The 19,538-nt window shown below is 39.5% G+C and overlaps 1 protein-coding gene across 1 annotated transcript; it reads left to right on the top strand.

Moving 5' to 3' along the window:
- The first annotated feature begins 523 nt into the window (after positions 1 to 523).
- LOC148775879 (large ribosomal subunit protein bL33m) lies at positions 524 to 883 on the top strand. Its single transcript, XM_088842859.1, has one exon. The coding sequence runs from the start codon at positions 524 to 526 to the stop codon at positions 749 to 751; it is 228 nt and encodes a 75-aa protein (XP_088698985.1). The 3' UTR covers positions 752 to 883.
- The last annotated feature ends 18,655 nt before the right edge of the window (positions 884 to 19,538 follow it).

Below are 19,538 nucleotides of genomic sequence, written 5' to 3'. Positions count from 1 at the left end.
TCCTTCTCCAATGCATGAAAGTGAAAAGTGAAAGTGAGGTCGCTCAGTTGTGTCCGACTGAGTGACCCCATGGACTGCAGCCTACCAGGCTCCTCCATCTATGGGATTTTCCAGGCAAGAGTACTGGAGTGGCTTGCCATTGCCTTCTCCGGTCATAAGGTTAGTGTTATCTGCATACCTGAGGTTATTGATATTTCTCCTGGGAATCTTGATTCCAGTTTGTGCTTCATCCAGCCCAGAATTTTGCTTGATATACTCTGCATATAAGAGAAATGAGCAGGGTGACAATATACATCCTTGATGTACTCCTTTCCCAATTTGGAACCAGCCTGTTGTTCCATGTCTGGTTCTAACCTTTCCTTCTTGACCTGCATACTGATTTTTCAGGAGGCAGGTAAGGTGAGTGCAACCAATCCCAGAATCCCATACCATCTTAATAGTATGTTTCTTGGGGACCAGCACCATTTGTTATATCAATAATAGTCTCAGGGCCCGTTACCGAGTCTTCAAGGGTACTGTCACCATGTTCCTGTTGGCAGTTACATTTGCCAAGAGCAAGTCAAAAACAATTCTGGTGAAAATGGTTAGCCAAACTGGAACAGGTTTTTCCTTCAACACTAAGAGAAGCCGACTATGGGAGAAACTGACTCTATTGCATTATGATCCAGTAGTGAAAAAAAAAGTCCTCTTTGTGGAACAAAAAAAATATGCCCCCTCTAAACAATGGATTGAAAATGAATTTGATTTATAAATGAGAAGATCGAGAGTGGGATACTGATTCAGAAATTCTGCAGCATGTAATAAAAGAAGAGGAAATGGCATGGAATCATTCCTCCTGTGATTTGAAAGCCATTGTGAAGGAAAACAATGCAGTGAAAACAAGTTCTTCATATTAGGACATACATCATTGCATCACATTTATTTGTCTTTCTGGATATTTTATAGCCCTTAATAAAATATATTAAAATTAAAAAATAATAATAGTCTCATTGGAAAGATAATTCTACTCAAATGGCTTAAATGAAAAATTTTAATGATGGACTTACATTTACAGATAAATGTACCATTGTAAAGGATCCAAAAATACATGCTAAGATTTCCAAGAACTAGCAAGAGCAGGAAGTCATTTCTTTCCATGTCTACAGTCCCAACACTGTTAAAGTCTTGAGAGCTGACTCTTAGCCAATGCAAGACTGGTGAACTAAAGGAGAGGAGCTGAGGAAACATTAGCTGACCACCTTGTCATTCCCTCATATTTCTTGCTTATGCGTCCCACTGATTGCAACCAACTAACTGGATACCAAAGGTCAAGGAAACTGAAACAATAAAACCCTTAGCTTCAACCCACTAGGAACCAGAATGGAGCAAAGGGAGAATGCAGCTGGCTGGGCAGAAAGACAATATTTGGCATTTTGTGTTACCTATTTTTATTATTTTATCATTATTAATCTTTCTTCAGTCTTATTTCTGTTGATTCTGGGCCACTGGTGAATCTAGTCATGGACAGTCTTTTCAACAAACATAAAATTAAGTTTGTGGCATGTGGCATGGGTTATACAAAGAGCTTTCTTGATACAAACACATATTGTCATTTAATTTCTTTGAGGTTAAGAAGTTGGTTTGTAAGATTTAATTACTATATGATAATAATATATTCCGTGACTGGAGAAGGAAATGGCAGCGCACCCCAGTATTCTTGCCTGGAGAGTCCCATGGACAGGGGAACCTGGCCGACTGCCGTCAATGTGGTCACAAAGAGTCAGACATGACTGAAGTGACTTAGCACATACCTACTCCTTGAAGGATTAGTAACAATGGAAATCATACAGAGGTAACTGCAGCTATAAATTCACACTTTAGAAAGAATGATCTGACATTCAGCTGTGGGCAAAAGTAGGTTAAGAAAAAAGTCCACATACTTGGAAAAGTAATGTAAAGGGGAAAAATGAAAAAAAAAAAAATGTATCAGTGGAAAAGGGCAACATCGACTTGGACAAGGTCCAGCTTTGAGAAGAAACAAAGACCAGAACTCTGCAAAGTGTTTTTTAATTTTCTAACCTTTATCGGGCCTTTAGTCTTAGAATTATCTTGTAAATTGGATTCCCTAATTGATTAATAACATTAGTTAATTGCAAAATACATAAAGGTGGCTATAGCTTTTATTTAAGCAAGCAAATATAAAAATCAGGAGAAATGAGTGTCCATGTACATAGTCTAATACTGAGTTTCCTTCACCATGATAAAAAGGATTCATACTATCCCTAATGAATACTTGACTAAAATAGCTATTTTGTTCTTGAACTGTAATACTTTTAACATCTTTTTTTTCCCCCTCCATTTAGAAATAAATTTAGGAAAGCACTCTGTTTTTGTGATCCAGAATTTCCAGTAACAAATAGAAAGCAGAGATGCATTGTGTAGGAATGATGAGGAAGTGCTTTCTCCAGTTTTTGTTAATGGTTGGCAAAGACTCTGGGATGGTTAGGTTGGAAGGTTACCCTGAAGCATCTACTAATGAACGCCACAAGTTGCTCTCATCCCTGATAGGTGGAGACAGAGGTTTTCAGAAGTTGTCTTGCATCTTGGGAAGATGGCAACTGGTATATATTCTTAAATAAAACCTGAACCTTCCCCTAATACAAAGCACACTAATCTCTTTATCACTGTGAAGGTTATTAAAAATGAGCAAAAATCTAGTGACCAGCTTTTCATCAAAATATTCATCAGACTATCCCTCCTCCTAATAGTAGAGAAGCACTCTTTAGCCTTGGATCAGTGATTTAAAGCCTCCCTCGATGTGCATTGACACAGTGGACCATGCCACTTGAAAAGAGCCATTATAGTTTATCCTGCCAATGGTCTGTGCGTGAGGACTCCCTGAGTGTGCACTGACACGATACACCATGATGGCTTCACAACATAGGATTATGATTTCAGCAGAAAAACCATAATGGTTCCATTAAGATTTCAGTGAAATGTCAATGAAAACATCTCATATGCTTCTCATGAGGTCATAATGACTCACATGAGTTTGTTATGATCTCAGCAGAAGTTTTAAAAAATTATAAAAGACAGACAAAGAGTCTTTTCAAAGTCATATTTTTATTCTTTCTCCGCTCAAAATACTTTCTTGCTTTATCCAGTAAATAATCAAGGATGAATTTACAAACAAGTTTACAAACAGAATGTAAATAATAATGGGAGGAACAACAATAATAATTATTTATTGATTATTATATTCACCTGTTATGCCAGATACTGTGCTACTTACTTTGAAGTTATCATGTAGTTTGTTATAAAACCAGATGACGTTAATACTATGATTTTTCCCTCATCACAGATGGGAAAATAGGGTCTTAGAAAGAGTAATTTGCTCAAGGACCTACATGGCCAAATGCTTTAAGAAAATGAGTTTGACAATTGGACTAATCTTGTCACTTATATAAATTCAAATTTCTACATTCAGAATTCTCACGGGTGAGTGACATACAATCTGAGTTTATTAGTAAGAAATCATGTACATTAATACAAATTTAGGTAATTATGAGTAATCTTTTTCAAAGACCTTTCAAAATGTTCTCATAGAGTTCTAGCAATTGTAAAGAAAGGAGGGTTGATACCTCAGTGCAAATACGGAGATTAAAAACAGAGATCTCTGACTTCGGTCTAGTTTATTCCGGGTGCTTCAAGGAAGGTGAAACAGCCAGCTCAACAATTAATGGAGCTGAACTTGTTTTATTCCCAATATCCGCGAACCATTTCATCCTATGGTATCTAAAACAAAAGCTTAATAGAAAAGAGAAATGAGAGCTGAGCTGCTCCTCCTAAGGGAGGGAAAGCAGTGAAGCTCAGTCCATTGCCTCAGTCCAATCCTTAAGCCTGTTTTTAAGGGAACTGCACAAATTATAAAACAATGCTTCAGCAAAGGTTAACATTTGATAACCTGCCTTTGTTCAAGATATAAGTCAAATGTACATTGAATTTGAGAAAGTGACAAAAACAAATTTGTGCATCCACAGACATTTCCACCAACTGTTCAAAGTCTGGAAAAGATATGAAACATTAAATTGTCATCAATAGAAAGCCCAGATAAGGGTTTCCCCTGGAAGCCATACTTTTATGAAACTATTATGAGACAGTTTTCTTTCCAATGCAGGAGGGGTCTTTAGCAATCAGGTTTATAGTATTAAATATAATGATAGTGTGTGAATAAGTGGTATTTTTGTCAGTACTCCATTTATTTTTATACAAACAAAGTTTAGAACATTTTAGACTGGGAAGAATTATTTTTTACTGACCTCATATTGCTAAAACGGAAACCTTGAGCTAGAGCAAGTCAAGGCCATGTCATTTTGCATTAATATTGCTGCTGCTGCTGCTAAGTCACTTCAGTCGTGTCCGACTCTGTGTGACCCCATAGATGGCAGCCCATCAGGCTCCCCTGTCCCTGGGATTCTCCAGGCAAGAACACTGGAGTGGGTTGCCATTTCCTTCTCCAATGTTAATATTGCTAACTCTGTTAGTAAACTTTCCACAATAAAAAGTCATCTTATCCGGGGAACATATCACATGGAACTGTCATAATATTCCAGAAAAAAAAAAAAAAGCTGTGCATGATTGCAAATATATATTGAGGGTGGTTAATCAAAAGAAAAATAATTTGTAAACTTGATTGTCACAGTTGACTCAGGTAGAAAGAGAAAGGGTTTTGAAAAGTAAAATTCAAGTGGAAATATGGTGATTTTTTGTTGTTTTTGTTGGTTTAGGTTGTGAACTGCTGAAGTCTAACTGGGGAATTTGAGTGTGCAAATGAAATTCACATTAACCTGTAAGGGTACTGCTGGAAGAAATATGTACCTTTTGTTTATCATGAATGTTCCATTTCTCACACCCCTTTGGTAGGTAAAGGACATTCAACTGCCCCGAGAAACCAATTGCAACTGCAGTAGTGAGAATATTGCCCTCAGGTTATCATTGTTGCTCTAAGTTTACTGTGTCATTTGACACACAGGCATCCCTGTGATTCAGTAACTCAACCAAAAGCCTCAGATTCTGATCAGTGAGAAGAATGCTATTTGCTCCTTTGTACCCTCACAGGAATATTGTGATGTTTCGAGAGATGATGTCTGTTAAGTGGTTGCTTAGAGAGCAAGTGATTTATAAACACTGATCTTACAGAGGGGAACGTGGGATTTTGACAGTCACAAGAAAATGCATTGACAGATCTTGGTCTTTCAAACTGAAACCCAATATGCTTCTTTTTAACCAGGATATAAAACGCTTGGATTTTAAAGGAGTGCCCATTTAAGGGAGAAAAAATGATTCAGGAACAAATTCTGAAAAATCATAGCATTTTACTACTGTGTGTAGCTAAAAAAAATGTATTTGAAAAGTATATGTTATTATCATGTGATACAATTGCTTCCATTTTTCATGCTTACATAATTATATGTAGAAGCAGAAGATATTAAGAAGAGGTGGCAGGAATACACAGAAGAACTGTACAAAAAAGATCTTCACGACCAAGATAGTCATGATAATGTGATCACTGACCTAGAGCCAGACATCTTGGAATGTGAAGTCAAGTGGGCCTTAGAAAGCATCACTACTAACAAAGCTAGTGGAGGTGATGGAATTCCAGTTGAGCTATTTCAAGTCTTGAAAGATGATGCTGTGAAAGTGCTGCACTCAATATGCCAGCAAATTTGGAAAACTCAGCAGTGGCCACAGGACTGGAAGAGGTCAGTCTTCATTCCAATCCCAAAGAAAGGCAATGCCAAAGAATGCTCAAACTACCGCACAATTGCACTCATCTCACACGCTAGTAAAGTCATGCTCAAAATTCTCCAAGCCAGGCTTCAGCAGTATGTAAACCGTGAACTCCCAGATGTTCAAGCAGGTTTTAGAAAAGGCAGAGGCACCAGAGATCAAATTGCCAACATCCGCTGGATCATGGAGAAAGCAAGAGAGTTCCAGAAAAACATCTATTTCTGCTTCATTGACTATGCCAAAGCCTTTGACTGTGTGGATCACAATAAACTGTGGAACATTCTGAAAGAGATGGGAATCCCAGACCACCTGACCTGCCTCTTGAGAAACCTGTATGCAGGTCAGGAAGCAACAGTTAGAACTGGACATGGAACAACAGACTGGTTCCAAATAGGAAAAGGTGTACGTCAAGGTTGTATATTGTCACCTTGCTTATTTAACTTATATGCAGAGTACATCATGAGGAACGCTGGGCTGGAAGAAGCACAAGCTGGAATCAAGATTGCTGGGAGAAATATCAATAACCTCAGATATGCAGATGACACTACCCTTATGGCAGAAAGTGAAGAGGAACTCAAAAGCCTCTTGATGAAAGTGAAAGAGGAGAGTGAAAAGGTTGGCTTGAAGCTCAACATTCAGAAAACAAAGATCATGGCATCTGGTCCCATCACTTCATGGGAAATAGATGGAAAAACAGTGGAAACAGTGTCAGACTTTATTTTTTTGGGCTTCAAAATCACTGCAGATGCTGATTGTAGCCATGAAATTAAAAGACGCTTGCTCCTTGGAAGGAAAGTTATGACCAACCTTGATAGTATATTAAAAAGCAGAGACATTACTTTGCCAACCAAGGTCCTAGGTCTAGTCAAGGCAATGGTTTTTCCCGTGGTCATGTATGGATGTGAGAGTTCGACTGTGAAGAAGGCTGACTGCCGAAGAATCGATGCTTTTGAACTGTGGTGCTGGAGAAGACTCTTGAGAGTCCCTTATACTGCAAGGAGATCCAACCAGTCCATTCTAGAGGAGATCAATCCTGGATGTTCATTGGAGGGACTGATGCTAAAGCTGAAACTGCAATACTTTGGCCACCTCATGCAACAAGTTGACTCACTGGAAAAGACTCTGATGCTGGGAAAGGTTGGGGGCGGGAGGAGAAGGGGACGACAGAGAATGAGATGGCTGGATGGCATCACCGACTCTGTGGACATGAGTTTGAGTGTACTCCGGGAGTTGGTGATGGATAGGGAGGCCTGGCGTGCTGTGATTCATGGTGTCGCGGAGAGTCGGACACGACTGAGCGACTGAACTGAACTGAACATTCATACAAGATAAGAATAGGAATCTAATATATATATATGAATATGCAGCACATATATGTGTGTGTTTAATATAATTTCTGAATATGGGTTGTGTGAATGAGTTATTTTTTATGTAGTTTTGATTTAGACAATTTCAGAGTCCCATCTGCTTTAAAAGGTATACAATATTTTTAAATTGTATTTCAGTTACAGATATGTAATTACAGTAACATATCTCAGTGGCACAGCAAATGTTAATGGAAACTGTCCAATGTTCCTTTAAAATAATGTGTTTTTCTTTTCCTTTAAAATTAATAGATAAATTTTATATTTAGTTATTTTACTCAAGAGTTCCCTTAAACCTTCTCTTCAACAGTCTTCTCATAAGTGGAATGGAAAGCGGTACTTTTCATGAAGGGGTTATGGGAGGCAGGGCCCATACCTGTCAGTCTCTATAATTTGGGGCATATAGTCAAACACTTTAGTTTTCTAGAAAGAACCTTTTTCCCCCTAATTCAGTTGTTCTAAAAATCTGAATTTTTTTTCTCTGTGGGCCTCAATGGGCTTTCCAGGTAGCTAAAATGGTAAAGAATCTGCCTGTGACACGAGAGACCTGGCTTCAAACCCTGGGTTGGGAAGATCCCCTGGAGCAGGACTTGGCAACCCACTCCAGTATTCTTGTCTGGAGAATTCCATGGACAGAGGAGATTGGCAGGCTCTAGTCCTTGGGGGCACAAAGAGTTGGACACAACTGAGCAACTACTACTTTCACTTACTTGCATGGGCCTCAGTGGGCTTCCCTGGTGGTTCAGAGGTAAAGAATCACCTGCAGTGTAAGAGACATAGAAGACACAGTTTTTTCCCTGGGTCTAGAAGATCCCCTGAAGAAGAAAATGGCCATCCATTCCAGTATTCTTGCCTGGGAAATCCCATGGACAGAGGAGCCTGGTGGTCTACACTTCATGGGTTTGCAAAGGAGTGGGTCATGATTGAGCAACTGAGCATGCACACACACAGGTCTCAGCATCCCAAAGTCACATCATTCAGTGTGACTTCAGAGTCAAATGTTTTCTAATTAAAAAAAGGGAATTATCTTACATTAATCCATTGCTCAAAGGCCAAATTGCCATTCAAGAAAGATGGCATTAACCTGATCTGTTCTCTTCTCATTTAACCTTCTCCCTTTCCAAAACTCTTTTCTCACCAGTTAATTGAAGAGTTCAGGTCTCATGCACTTTAAATTGCATGTTCTGTGGGTTGAAAAATGTTAGGGGAAGGTATAGAGTTTACTGATTTCCTCAACCCCTAAATAGAATGTAAGCTTCATTTGTTCACTTACTGAAGTACTTAAAACAGTTCCAGAAAACCTAGAAAACACAAGACATTGCAGAGAACTTCCATTTAATCCTCAAAATTCAGATGCACAGTAATAGCTTTCCCATGTCTGACAAAGCTTCCACAAGTCATGAAGGTAAGTAAGAGGATTCTTTGCTAACAATTGAAAAACAGATTCCCCAAAGGTTGAGACAAACAAAAGAACAGTTGTCTCTGCTCTGTCCCAGGAAGGGCAGGATTTCCCAAATAATGAATAGGCAAGTGAAGAAGCACTGCTCATTTACACAGCAGTCCTGAAAAGTTCAGAGCATTTCATATACCATCAGCTCAGTACTTACAGGCAAACTGCCCAAATGCTTATTTTCAGTTGGGCCCTGAGACTAAGTTAGGTACCCTAGGACCTGCAATTAACTTATTCAGAGCTCTGGTGTATCACTGAGCCCATACCAATGACAATTTGCTAAATGGTACTCTAGCGACCCAAAAGGGGAAGCGCAGTTCCCAGTGTGCTAACTTAATCCCAGGAAGTCATTTGCATACTGGAAGACTCCTGCTGATTAAAGCCCATTTATCCCACAATGTACAAGACACGGCAGAGTACACAGTCAGTTCAATGGCCTTAAAATCAAAGTTAAGCAAATGCAGCACAGAGAATCTGAAAGCTAGATACCAGTGACAGGAAGGAAGATCTGGTTTAAAAGTATTTGTGATAAGCAACATCTCTGCAATGTATTAATTATTAGATTGACTGCCTGCCTGTAATGCGGAGGCATATATATGTGTGTATATATTTTTATGTACGTGTGTGTGTGTGTGTGTGTGCGCGCGCATGTATATAAAGTTATTCAGTGGTTGAGAAGTCTGCCTAGAGATTTAACTAAATGCACACAGCTTGGAACAGAAAAGTACAAGTTTTGGAACATTTATGTCCCTTGCTCCTGATAATTATGACACTTCAGTGAGGCTTTCAAAAGTCAGAAATAACCCCACATAATGCATTTTTAGAACATTCAAAGAGATTAAATGTAGCATTTTGTTCTAAAACCAGAGAAGCCAGCATTTACAAATTTACTACCCTGTTCTGTTTGCTTGTTTTCCATAGCTAAATTAAATATTCTAGTATTCTTTGTATTTATTTACTGAAAACACCTTTGCAGAATATGTGAAGCTAAACATAGAAAGTTGTTCTTTTTTTGACCTATCATAAGGGTACAAGATGTGAGGTACCTATTTTATACTATGTGTGGCTTCTTAAAGATGACTTGAAGAATATGCAATACCAACATTATTTTCCGCTTATCATGTTACATACTGAGCTCATAAAACTGGAAAATAATTATTTTCAATGAGAACATTATTTAAAACATATATTGGATGCTCACTGGTTCAGAAGCAGCTATAAGCTTAAAAATAAATGTGTTTAAATTCTGTAACCTGTTATGGCAGAGGAAGTGCACTGTGCGTGCCGCTATAATAAGAATGTCACTTAACTGCCCCAGAATTTTCCCTACAAAACTGAAAAATTCACACTTATTTTCAAGAAAAGTTTCTCTCCTAGACAATGTAAAACATTTATTCCTGAAGAAAATTTGTGGGTAACAGTCCTGGAGAATGGCACCAACACCAAAATGAGGTCTGGAGTCATGCTTCACTTTTCCTTGTGATATTGAAGAAAAAAAAAAAGAAAGAAAGAAAAAATCCAACATCAAGCAAAAAGTTCATAACCCTCTTATTAGTCTATGTGGAAGATTTTTTCTTTCAGGGTATGCTGCAGTATCACTGTTCCTGCTAAAGCAGTAGGATATTGAAGTGAAAGGCGCCCAGTCGTGCCCGACTCTTTGCGACCCCAAGGATTCATCCATGGAATTCTCCAGGCCAGAATACTGTAGTGGGTAGCCTTTCCCTTCTCCAAGGGATCTTCTCAACCCAGGGATCAAATCCACGCCACCCTCATTGCAGGCGGATTATTTATCACCTGAGCCACAAGGGAAGCCAAGAACTCTGGAGTGCTAACTGAGCTATCAGGAAAGACCTTGAAGGGAGCTGTAAAACCTCAGTTTCAAATATACAAATAAATACTTTCCTATAACTATATACTAAATACTAGTATCTGACTCTTTGTGACCCCATGGACTGCAGCCTACCAGGCTCCTCCGCCCATGGGATTTTCCAGGCAAGGGTACTGGAGTGGGTTGCCATTGCCTTCTCGAATAAATATATATATATACTATAGTAAATACTATAAGTATATACTAAAATCAAAGTAAGGTAAATTTGAAGATAGAGACATAAAAGAAAAAAAAAAAAAAGAGAAAGGGAGAGGTAGATGAACTAAACGTCAGCTAAAGCTGATGAAATTGCTCCAAAAAATAGCTGAGACACTATTATTTGAGTGGAGCTTTCTTTATATGAGTTGAGCTCAGGACTAATACTTGGGGGAACATTTCCTTGCTTCTAAGATTTGTCAACCGTTGAACTGTTTCATCGCCCCCAGGGAATGAGGCTGGCATCTTCAGACTGCAAAAAAATGAGGCCTAATGAAAGCAAGTATACTGAGATGGGCTTTCCTGGTAGCTCTGCTGATAAAGAATCCACCTGCAATGCAAGAGACCCCAGTTTGATTCCTGGGTTGGGACGATCCCCTGGAGAATGGATAGGCTACCGACTCCAGTATTCATTGGCTTCCCTGGTGGCTCAGATGGTAAAGAATCCACCTGCAATATGGGAGACCTGGGGTCAATCCCTGGGTTGGGAAGATACCCTGGAGGAGGGCATGGCAACCCACTCCAGTATTCTTGCCTGGAAATTCCCCATGGACAGAGGAGCCTGGCAGGCTACAGTTCATGGGTTTGCAGAGTCAGACATGACTGAGAGACTAAGCAAGCACACATATAGTCAAAAGAGCATTCAAAAAATAATTTTACAACCCCACACATATCAAACTCATATTTAGGACTAAGAAAATTGTGTCTAAGAATACATATTGTTGTTTCCATTTTACTAAACAGAGACGTGCTGCTCTGTGTTTTCTAAGGGGTGTTTGCCGTGGCCACTGCATGCTCTTGGCAAAACTGCTAGTCTTTGTCCTGCTCCATTTTGTACTCCAAAGCCAAATTTGCCAGTTACTCCAGGTATCTCTTGACTTCCTAGTTTTGCATTTCAGTCCCCTATAATTAAAAAGATGTCTTTTCTGGATGTTAGTTCTAGAAGGTCATGTAAGTCTTCATAGAACTGTTCAGCTTCTTCAGCATTACTAGTCGGGACATAGACTTGGATTTCTGTGATATTGAATGGCTTGCATTGGAAACAAACAGAGATCATTCTGTCATTTTTGAGATTGCATCCAGTTACTGCATTTCAGACTTTAATGGTGACTATGATGGCTACTCCATTTCTTCTCAGGGATTCCTGCCCACAGTAGTAGGATATAACAGTCATCTGAGTTAAATTCACCAATTCCATCCATTTTAGTTCACTGATTCCTAAAATGTCAATGTTCACTCTTGCCATCTGCCATTTAACCACTTCCAATTTACCTTGATTCATGTATCTACCATTCCTGGTTCCTATGCAATATTGTTTTTACAGGATTGGACTTTACTTCCGTTACCAGTCACATCCACAACTGAGCGTTGTTTTTGCTTTGGCTCTGCCTCTTCTTTCTGGAGTTATTTCTCCACTCTTCTCCAGTAGCATATTGGGAACCTACCAATCTGGGTAGATCATCTTTCAGTGTCATACCTTTTGACCCTTTCATACTGTTCATAGGCTTTTCAAAGCAAGAATGCTGAAGTGGTTTGCCATTGCCTTCTCCAGTGGACCAAGTTTTGACCAAAGTCTCCACCCATCAAAAACAAGACTGGGAGCTGGCTGTAGCCCAGATCATGAACTCCTTACTGCCAAATTCAGGCTTAAATTTAAGAAAGTAGGGAAAACCACTAAATTATTCAGCTATGACCTAATTAAATCCCTTACAACTATACAGTGGAAGTGGTAAATAGATTCAAGGGATTAGATCTGATAGACAAAGTGCCTGAAGAACTATGGATGGAGGTCCATGACATTGTACAGGGAGCAGTGATCAAGACCATGCCCAAGAAAAAGGCAAAAAGGCAAAATGGTTGTCTGAGGAGTCCTTACAAATAGCTGAGAAAAGAAGAGAAGCTAAAGGCAAAGCAGAAAAGGAAAGATTATACCCATTTGAATGCAGAGTTCCAAAGAATAGCAAGGAGAGACAAGAAAGGCTTCCTCAGCAATCAATGCAAACAAATAGAGGAAAACAATAGAATGGGAAAGACTAGAGATCTCTTCAAGAAAATTAAAGATACTGAGTGAACACTTCATGTAAAGATGTGCACAATAAAGGACAGAAGTGGTATGGACCTAACAGAAGCAGAAGATGTAAAGGAGAGGTGGCAAGAATACACAGAAGAACTAAACAAAAAGATTTTCATGACCCAGATAACCATGATGGTGTGATCACTCACCTAGAACGAGATACCCTGGAATGAGAAGTCAAGCAGGCCTTAGGAGGCATCACTATGAACAAACTTAGTGGAGGTGATGGAATTCCAGTTGAGCTATTTCAAATACTGAAATGATGTTGTTAAAGTAATGCACTCAATATGCCTGCAAGTTTGGAAAACTCCTCAGTGGCCATTGGACTTGAAAAGGTCAGTTTTCATTCCAATCCCAAAGAAAGGTAATGCCAAAGAAAGTTCAAACTACCATATGATTGTATTCATCTCACACGCTAGTAAAGTGATGCTCATAATTCTCCAAGCCAGGCTTCAATAGTATGTGAACCATGAGGTTAAAGATGTTCAAGCTGGATTTAGAAAAGGCAGAGGAACCAGAGATCAATTTGCCAATATCCATTGGATCACTGAAAAAGCAAAAGAGTTCCAGGAAAGCATCTACTTCTGCTTTATTGACTGCCAAAGCCTTTGACTGTGTAGATCACAACAAACTGTGGAAAATTCTTAAAGAAGAGGGAACATCAGACCACATTACCTGCCTCATGAGAAATCTGTATGAGTGTCAAGAAGCAACAGTTAGAACTGGACATGGAACAACAGACTGGTTACAAATCAGGAAAGGAGTAACAAGGCTGTATACTATCACCCTGCTTATTCAGCTTATATGCAGAGTACATCATGCAAAGTGCCAGGCTGGATGAAGCACAAGCTTGGATCAAGATTGTTGGGGAAAAATATCAATAACCTCAGGTACGCTGATGACACCACCCTCATGGCAAAAAGCGAAGAAGAACTAAAGAGGCTATTAATGAAAGTGAAAGAGGAGAGTTAAAAGTTGGCTTAAAATGCAACATTCAGAAAACTAAGATCATGGCATCCGGTCCCATCACTTCATGGCAAATAGATGGAGAAACAAAAGAAACAGTGAGAGACTTTTTTTTTTTTTTGAGGGATCCAAAATCACTGCAGATGGTGACTGCAATCATGAAATTAAAAGATGCATGCTCCTTGGAAGAAAAGTTATGATCAACCTAGACAGCATATTAAAAAACAGAGACCTTACTTTGGCAAAAAAGTTCCATCTAATCAAAGTTATTTCTTCTCAGTAGTCATGTATGGATGTGAGAGTTGGAACATAAAGTTAAACATCGAAGAATTGATACTTTTGAACTGTGGTATTGCAGAAGAATCTTGAGAGTCCCTTGGACTGCAAGGAGATTCATCCAGTCCATCCTAAAGGAAATCAGTCCTGAATATTCTTTGGAAGGACTGATGCTGAAGCTGAAACTCCAATACTTTGGCCATCTGATGCAAAAAACTAACTCATTGGAAAAGACCTTGATGCTGGGAAGCTGGTTGAATGGCATCACTGACTCAATGGACATGAGTTTGAGTAAGCTTTGGGAGTTAGTGATGGACAGGGAAGCTTAGCGTGCTGCAGTAAATGGGGTCACAAAGAGTCAAAGGCCACTGTGTGACTGGTGTTTGTGGTATTTTCTAAGTTTATGATCTACAAATGCAAATTCTAGTAAAATTTGATATTGAGGAATTTACATCCTAGCAAAATTAAAATGTAATTCCACCCTTAAGAAATCATTGCAACTCAAGACAGAGTTATTAGAAAATCTAAAATTTGAAAAAGCTTGTATAGAGTGGTTAAAAAGAATTAAAGTAAACCAAGGCAAGCATCCTTAATATGGGAGAAAGACTATGGAGTTTGGAATCAGAGAGATCTGTGTGCAATCTTTGCTTTCCCAGTGATTGCTATGATGATGGAATAAACCTGTAGGATCAATTGCTACAGTATTGGAATAGAAACAAAACGAAAAAAACCTTACAAGTTGAATTCTATAGGGCACATTGATTCACATAGATTATCTGGTTGTGCAACATAGAAAAAAAAATTCCAATGCTGCAAAGGGAGACAAGGAATAAACCCACCACAACTGCCTATAACACAAAAAACAAGACATGGTGTATCAGAGCAAGGTAGATAATCGTTCACAATTAAGCAACAGTATGAGAAATTTTGCCTCTCCCTGACTGTCTGAAAGTGTTAGTGGCTCCATCCTGTCCGACTTTTTGCGACACAATGGACTGTAGCCTATCAGGCTCCTCTGTCTATGGAACTCTCCTTTGGAGAAGAGAATGACAACCCACTCCAGGATTCTTACCTGGAGAATCACATGGACAGGGGAGCCTGGTAAGCTACAGTCGGGGGGGTCGCAAAGAATCAGACACAACTGCATGACCAACACTACTACTACTATGAGAATTGACACTACTGCCTATCCTCCAGGTCCTCAGGGTGACATGATGCACTCAGAGGAAGGTTATGTACCCAACACTGCTCCAAAACTGAGCGAGCCAGGGTTAAGTCTCAAGCAAGGGCAAAAGAAGGCAACAAACAAGCCAGCTTCCCTTCCTCCTCCCTCAGGGAACAAGCAAGTACGTAAGTAGTAAACACTCTCTGGTCACTTGGATCTAAGTTGTTGCTTCTGGAACTGGCTAGAGAATTTTTTGTTGTCTGGGAACCATTATGCTTGCCATCTGGCATATTCAACTCATAAGGTCACTGACGCTACAGGCCCATATGGACTTCCCCTCTCAATTTCAGTGTGAGAATGATATGTGTCATTTTTCATAGCAATATTTTAAAAACATAAAAGTAAAATAAAATTCAAGTTTTCGTTGTTGTTAAGTTGCTAAGTCGTGTCTGACTTTTTGCGACCCCGTGGACAGCAGCACTCCAGGCTTCCTTGTTCTTCACCATCTCCTGGAATTTGTTTAAACTCATGTCCATTGAGTCGGTGATACCATCCAATCATCTCATCCTCTGCCGCCCCTTTCTCCTCCTGCCCTCACTCTTTCCCAGGATCAGGGTCTTTTCCAATGAGTCAGTTCTTCACATCAGGTGGCCCAAGTATTGGAGCTTCAGCTTCAGCATCAGTCCTTCCAGTGAATATTCAGGACTGATTTCTTTTAGGACTGACTGGTGTGATCTCCTTGCTGTCCAAGGGACTCTTAAGAATCTTCTCCAGCACCACAGTTAGAAAACATAAATTCTTTGTCACTCAGCCTTCTTTGTAATCAAACTCTCACATCTCTACATGACTACTGGAAAACCCATAGATTTGACTACCTGGATCTTTGTCAGCAAAATGATGTCTCTGCTTTTTAATATGCTGTCTAGTTTTGTCATAGCTTTTCTTCCAAAGACAAAGCATTTTTTAATTCACAAAAGTAAAATAAAATTCAAGCTTTATGATTTACTTAAATATTATTATTAAGGAAGAAAGGCAAAACTATTGGGTTGATGAAAAAGTTCATTCTGTAAGATGTTAATATCTTATGGAAATATCTGAACAATTTTTTTGGCCAACTAGATATAATAACAAATAAAGAGAAAAGTAGTGGGCAGTAGAGGAATCAAAATGACATAAGTAAGTGGATGCAAGTGAAGTGCATAGATGAAGGCTGGATTCTCAACCTTGTTTGACTATTATTTGGTACTGACAATTCTTACTTTGGGAGCTTGCCCTGTACATTGTATTGTGTTTGACACTCACTAGGATCTAGTAGCTTCCCACCTCCCAGCTACGAGAATTAAATGTCTCCAACATTGTCAAATATTCCCTTGGAAGAGTTCAGGGGTCAAGGGGTAATACTGCCTTCAACTGAATATTATTGGATTAGGGAAAATAATAATTGAGACACTGAAAGATAAACTCCCCAGGATGGTAGATGCCCAATATAATACTGGAGATCAGAGGAGAAATAACTCCAGAAAGAATGAAGAGACAGACCCAAAGCAAAAATAACACCCAGTTGTGGATGTGACTGGTGATGGAAGCAAGGTCCAATGCTGTAACAACATTGCATAGGAACCTGGAATGTTAGGTCCTTGAATCAAGGTAAACTGGAAGTGATCAAACAGGAGATGGCAAGAGTGAACATCAACATTTTAGGAATCAGTGAACTAAAATGGACTGGAATGGATGAATTTAATTCAGATTATCATTGAATCTACAACTGTGGGCAAGAATTGCTTAGAAGAAATGGAGTAGCCATCATAGTCAACAAAAGAGTCCAAAATGCAGTACTTGGGAGCAATCTCAAATGACAGAATGATCTCTGTTCATTTCCAAGGCAAACCATTCAATATCACAGTAATCCAAGTCTATGCCCCGACCAGTAATGCTGAAGAAGCTAAAGTTGAATGGTTCTATGAAGACCTATATGACCTTCTAGAACTAACACCCAAAAAAGATAACCTTTTCATTATAGGGTATTGGAACACAAAAGTAGGAAGTCAAAAGACACCTGAATAACAGGCAAACTTGGCCTTGCAGTACAGAATGAAGCAGGAAAAAGGCTAATAGAGTTTTGCCAAGAGAATGCACTGGTCATAGAAAACACCCTGTTCCAAAAACACAAGAGAAGACTCTACACATAGACATCACCAGACGGTCAACACTAAAGTCAGATTGATTATATTCTTTGCAGCCAAATATGGAAAGCTCTATACACTCAGCAAAAACAAGGCCAGGAGCTGACTGTTGCTCAGATCATGAACTCCTTATTGCCAAATTCAGACTTCAATTGAAGAAAATAGGGAAAATCACTAGACCAATCAGGTATGATCCAAATCAAATCCCTTACAATTATACAGTTTAAGTGGCAAATAGATTTAAGGGATTAGTTTTGATAGACAGAGTGCCTGATGAACTATGGATGGAGGTTCATGACATTGTACAGGAGACAGGGATCAATACCATCTCCAAGAAAAATAAATGCAAAAAAGGAAAATGGCTCTCTGAGGAGGCCTTAAAAATAGCTGTGAAAAGAAGAGAAGCAAAAAGCAAAGGAGAAAAGGAAAGATACACCCATTTGAAGGAAGCGTTCCAAAGAATAGCAAGGAGAGATAAGAAATCCTTCCTCAGCAATCAATGCAAAGAAAGAGGAAAACAATAGAATGGGAAAGACTAGATATCTCTTCAAGATAATTTGAGATATCAAGGGGACATTTCATGCAAAACTGGGCTCAAAAAAGAATGGAAGTGGTATGCACCTGACAGAAGCAGAAGATATTAAGAAGAGGTGGCAAGAATACACAGAAGAACTATACAAAAAAGATCTTCATGAACCAGATAATCAGTATGGTGTGATCACTCACCTAGAGCCAGGCATCCTGGAATGTGAAGTCAAGTGGGGCTTAGGAAGCATCGTTAAGAACAAAGCTAGTGGAGGTGATGGAATTCCAGTTGAGCCATTTCAAATCCTAAAGAGATGATGTTGTTAAAGTACTGCACTCAATATGCCAGAAAATTTGGAAAACTCAGCAATGGCCATAGGACTGGAAAAGGTCAGTCTTCATTCCAATCCCAAAGAAAGGCAATGCCAAAGAATGCTCAAACTACCGCACAGTTGCACTCATCTCATATGCTAGTAAAATCATGCTCAAAATTCTCCAAGCCAGGCTTCAGCAATACATGAACCGTGAAGTTCCAGATGTTCAATCTGGCTTTAGAAAAGTCAGAGGAACCAGTGGTAAAATTGCAAACATCCATTGGATTATTGAGAAAACAAGAGTTATAGGAAAACACCTATTTCTGCTTTATTGACTATTCCTAAACTATTGACTGTGTGGATCACAACAACCTGTGGAAACCTCTTAGTTCAGTTCAGTTCAGTTCAGTCGCTCAGTCGTGTCCGACTCTCTGCGACCCCATGAATCACAGCACGCCAGGCCTCCCTGTCCATCACCAACTCCCGGAGTACACTCAAACTCATGTCCACAGAGTAGGTGATGCCATCCAGCCATCTCATTCTCGGTCGTCCCCTCTCCTCCCGCCCCCAACCTTTCCCAGCATCAGCGTCTTTTCCAGTGAGTCAACTCGTCGCATGAGATGGCCAAAGTATTGCAGTTTCAGCTTTAGCATCAGTCCTTCCAATGAACACCCAGGATCGATCTCCCTTAGAATGGACTGGTTGGATCTCCTTGTGGTACAAGGGACTCTCAAGAGTCGGAATACCACACGACCTGACCTGCCTCTTGGGAAATCTGTATGCAGGTCAGGAAGCAATAGTTAGAACTGGACATGGAAGAGACTGGTTCCGAATTGATAAAGGAGTACGTCAAGGCAGTATATTGTTACCCTGCTTATTTAACTTAAATACAGAGTACATCATGAGAAATGCTGGGCTGTATGAAGCACAAGCTGGAATCAAGATTGCTGGGAGAAATATCAATAACCTATGGCCGAAAGTGAAGAGGAACTAAAAAGCCTCTTGATGAAAGTGAAAACGAGAGTGAAAAGGTTGGCTTAAAACTCAACATTCAGAAAACTAAGATCATAGCATCTGGTCCCATCATTTCTTGGCAAATAGATGGTGAAACAGTGGAAACAGTGACAGACTTTATTTTGGGGGGCTCCAAAATCACTGCAGATGATGACTGCAGTTATGGCCAACCTAGACAGCATATTAAAAAGCAGAGACATTACTTTGCCAATAAAGTTCCATCTAGTCAAGGCTATGGGTTTTCCAGTAGTCATGTATGGATGTGAGAGTTGGGCTATAAAGAATGCTGAGCACCTAAGAATAGATGCTTTTGAACTGTTGTGTTGGAGAAGACTCTTGAGATTCTTTTGGACTG

This window comes from Moschus berezovskii, chromosome 13 (assembly GCF_049115385.1).
Source record: "Moschus berezovskii isolate FMDL1 chromosome 13, NW_MosBer_1.0, whole genome shotgun sequence".
Taxonomy (NCBI): Eukaryota; Metazoa; Chordata; class Mammalia; order Artiodactyla; family Moschidae; genus Moschus; species Moschus berezovskii.
Note: the sequence above shows the minus strand (reverse complement) of the source record. Positions and strands in the feature narration are given on the sequence as shown.

Bases quoted from the DNA above. Each gene is read 5' to 3' on its own strand.
- LOC148775879 (XM_088842859.1), top strand. From the start codon at position 524: ATGTTCCTGTTGGCAGTTACATTTGCCAAGAGCAAGTCAAAAACAATT.